At 32.0% G+C, this 3,905-nt stretch overlaps 1 protein-coding gene across 1 annotated transcript; it reads right to left on the reverse strand.

Moving 5' to 3' along the window:
• Nucleotides 1-1,222: 1,222 nt before the first annotated feature.
• LOC120265051 (probable serine/threonine-protein kinase DDB_G0286481) lies at nucleotides 1,223-2,761 on the reverse strand. The gene is made up of 6 exons (XM_039272976.1): nucleotides 2,751-2,761; nucleotides 2,578-2,634; nucleotides 2,372-2,498; nucleotides 2,006-2,284; nucleotides 1,786-1,893; nucleotides 1,223-1,694 (listed from the first exon to the last, which is right to left on the reverse strand). Exons 1-6 carry the CDS (start codon nucleotides 2,759-2,761, stop codon nucleotides 1,248-1,250), a joined length of 1,029 nt encoding a protein of 342 aa, XP_039128910.1. The 3' UTR covers nucleotides 1,223-1,247.
• Nucleotides 2,762-3,905: the final 1,144 nt, after the last annotated feature.

Here is a 3,905-nt window from a genome sequence, read left to right on the forward strand (position 1 = left end):
CCTCTAATTAGTATATTCTATCTCTGTATTCCCTAGGCTTTATGCAACATTATTTGGTGTGAAGCATGAGATTGAGAGATTTCTCTGCCAACACCTTATAAGGGATTTAGGATCTTTCGCCTAGAAGTAGGGTTAGGTCTATCCTTAAGAATCGGGTGTACTCTTAGAAATCCTTAGAGTATATTGAGGTCATATGTGGTGCGAGGTGTTGAAATTGAGCGATTTCTCCACTTAGACCTTGATAAGTGCTTGTGTGATATGAATGCGAAGCGTTCATTCCTTATGTTGAGCATTACTTTTCTCAGTTTTTTACATTAATATATGTGTTTTTATGTTACACTACAAGAAAAACATCAATTAGCTTGGGACAATTCCCTAGCTAAAATTGTAAAATCCCAGGCTAATATTCATTAGCTAGCGATTTCCTAGGGATTAACATCCCTGGGTAATAGCCTCATGGGTAATAATTTAGCAAGGGATTTTATAATCCCTTGCTAAATAGTAACGAATTATTCTGTGGGTAAATAATAAATTCCCTAGGTAATTAATGTTAATTAATTCATCAAAGACAAGGAATTTGCATCGAAATATTTTCTGGGAAATCTCTAGGTAATTTAAGTTAAATGATTCGTCATGGACAAGGAATTTGCTTTGAAACCTTTCCTAGGAAATCCCTAGGTAATGTTAGCAAGGGATTTTTCATAGGTAATCCATTGCTAAATTTTCAAAAAATTGAAATGTTAGTCCCTGGGTAATCCCTGGGTAATATTTACTAGGGATTATGTCCTAGGTAATTCGTTAGTATTTGAATGTAGCAGTAATGAATCCTACCCTTGGTAATCCCTTGCTAAATATACTTAGAGATTATTTCCTGGGTAATCCGTGGGTAATAAAATTTGAAAAAAATGATTATTCCCTAGGTAATCCCTTGCTAATATAAAACAAAGTTTTAATTATTTATTTTAAATTGTATTATAAATTATAATACAAAAAACCTGTATTAAATCATTCATTCAGAATAATCAGTAAATTTTACTACAATATGCTAAAAATAACAATTGCAATCTATCATAACCAAGTATGAAAGATTATATTAAACATTGTCAAAGACATTAAAAAACAACACAATTCATATTCAAAATAGCTTCAACCACATATAGCTAATATAAGTGGCAAGTACTAAAACTCAAAAGTATCACAAGCAAGCAAACAAATACGAGAAATATGTCACAAGATAAGAACATTAACTACTTAGTTGGTGGAGTAGGATCAACATCTTCATCATGACCTGATTGATTTATTTGAGAAGGTGCTTGATTTTGAGATATAAGTAATTGTAACATCCTCCTCATTTCAGCCATCTCTTGTCGAGTTTGTTGAAGCTCTTGTTGAGTTTCTTGACGCTCTTGTTGATGCCGCTCTTCTTGGATCTGTAGTTGATTACGGACAGATGCTAACTCATTTTGTAAATCTTCATTATTTTGCATAGTAGATGTTGCAGTTGAGTTATTGACATTTGAATTTGAGCATCCATAATAGGAAGATGCTTGAGAACCAAGACCATAGACTCTTCTTTTCTTTTCTCCACCAACAGCTTCAATATAAAGAGCTAATTCATCTACTGGAGTAGGTCCTGAGTTTGTTGATGCAGATTCTGTAGAAATTGCATGTTGTTTCAAGGTCAACATCTTATCCTACATTGAAAACAAATGTCAATAGTACAAATTTAGAAGAAAAAAAATTAAGAACTTGCATTAAAATGTCATCGGTCTTAGAAATGCTTACATTGATTGTCTTTGACTTGAGATCTACAAAAGTTTCCCCATCATGTTTTTTAGTATGAGTATGCAAAAAAAGCTCATGTGGAGTAGCTTTTCGACCCAATTTAGATTCCTATAGCAATAAGAAACATTAAAATTTCTTAGCAACATGTAATACATGAATTTGCAAAATGAAATAAAATAAACACATTTCAATACATTTAAAATCTTATATTTATACTTACAAGCTTCTTCCCATGCTCAACATTAGATATTGACCCTCCTGTATGGCATGATGGCCCAGCAATACTACGTCGATTTTTAGAATTTATCTCTTGTTTCTTCTTAAATGTAGGTCTATCCCAGACAGCTTTCCAATGCTTGTACTCCTCCTCACTTAGATACTCCGGCTTTGTTGTTGCATCCCTTATATCCCTCAAAAAATCACTATATCGCTGTGAGGCTTTCAAAACCCAAGCTTCCTTTATTTGTGCCTCTAATGAGGAATCCCAAATAAAGTGCTTCTACATAAGATAAAAAATATTCAATGTTCAAAACAAGAATTAATAAAACAAACAAATAAATAAATTAGAAATGATAATGAATAATACCCGAAATTCTTCAAAATAAAAGTCTCTTATAGGTTGTGACACTGTCTTCCATGTGTATCCTTCAAAGTCAACTTTTTCCTTAAACTTTTTTGTGATTATTCTTGCACATTTGCTAGATGGCTCTAACCTACCATAGTTTAAGTATAAAATAAGCAATAAATAGTGAACATAACAAATACTATCATTGTCAAATTGTGAATACTTACAATCCATTCACAACTGTGATACGTAACCTCCCAACAATTGTTGAAGCATCTTGTGTGCTACCATAGTTTGCTTGAGTATCACTAACAGCTACAACATTTTGATTGGGTTGTTGAGATTCAATATCATTCACTATTTCCTCAACATTTGGAATAGTGGCATTTGAAAATGGTACACTATCAGCATTGCTTGATCCTTCAATGTTTAAATGAGCATGAGAAGTGCGGCCTCCACTCCTTCCACCTCTTAATCTAGTCCTTTCTTTACCTCTAGCCATATCTATAAAATTATAAAAATATAATTAGTTAACAACAAAATAAGTCAACATATGTAAATAATACATGATATAAATAAACTAAAACAATGTCTTTTGAAAAAAGAAATATAACTTAGCAAAAGAAAACTGACAATGCACAATAATCATAACTTCAAAAAAATTGCAAATCAAGTACTACAATATATAAAATGTATTGCATTTGTTCACCAATCTAATAAAAAAACTAATGATTAAAACTCATAATCATCGGAAATGTATTCATCTTCATCATTTTCTGATTTGTCTTCAGTTTCATAATATGTTTCAATTTCATCTTCTAGTATATCATCATGGCTATTATCAACCTCCATGGAACCTCCATTTGAATCATTTAGAGGTCTCGGTATATCATCGATATTGTCAATAGAGTGCTCTTCGATTTCATCTTCTTGGAATGCCAAATTTGCTAGTGGAGCATCAATAATTTGTCTTGGTTTAATTTTGCATACGGACCACCAGTTATCTTTGTCACGTTTCATGCTTGGATAAGATGTATAATATACTTGTGTTGCTTGTGTAGATAAAATGAAGGGTTCATCCTTGTTAAACCTTTTTTTGTGATTGATATCCACAAGATTGTAATCCTTATGTATCTTCATCCCAACATTTAGAGTTGGATCAAACCAATCACACTTGAACAATGTAGTCCTTTTTATTGGGAGTTCAGGATACTCTAATTGTATAATCTCCCTCAAAAGACCATAATAATCATATGATGTTGCACTGTAATTGGAACCCTTTACACAAACTCCAGTATTTATTGTCATTCTTCTCACACCATGCTGAGTTGTGTGGAATTTATACCCTTTGATGAAATACAATGGATAAGTCATCACAACTTTTAAAGGGCCAGTTGCGAGATCCTTCATCATTTGATTTGTCACATTATTATTAGGATCCCATGCCTACATAATAAGATGCACTATTAATATTAATAGACAAGAAATCAATATAGTAAGATTGATAAATAAGAAGAATATATAAAGCTTAAGACTTACATAAATCTTAAACCAG

This window comes from Dioscorea cayenensis, chromosome 7 (assembly GCF_009730915.1).
Source record: "Dioscorea cayenensis subsp. rotundata cultivar TDr96_F1 chromosome 7, TDr96_F1_v2_PseudoChromosome.rev07_lg8_w22 25.fasta, whole genome shotgun sequence".
In the NCBI taxonomy this organism is placed as follows: domain Eukaryota; kingdom Viridiplantae; phylum Streptophyta; class Magnoliopsida; order Dioscoreales; family Dioscoreaceae; genus Dioscorea; species Dioscorea cayenensis.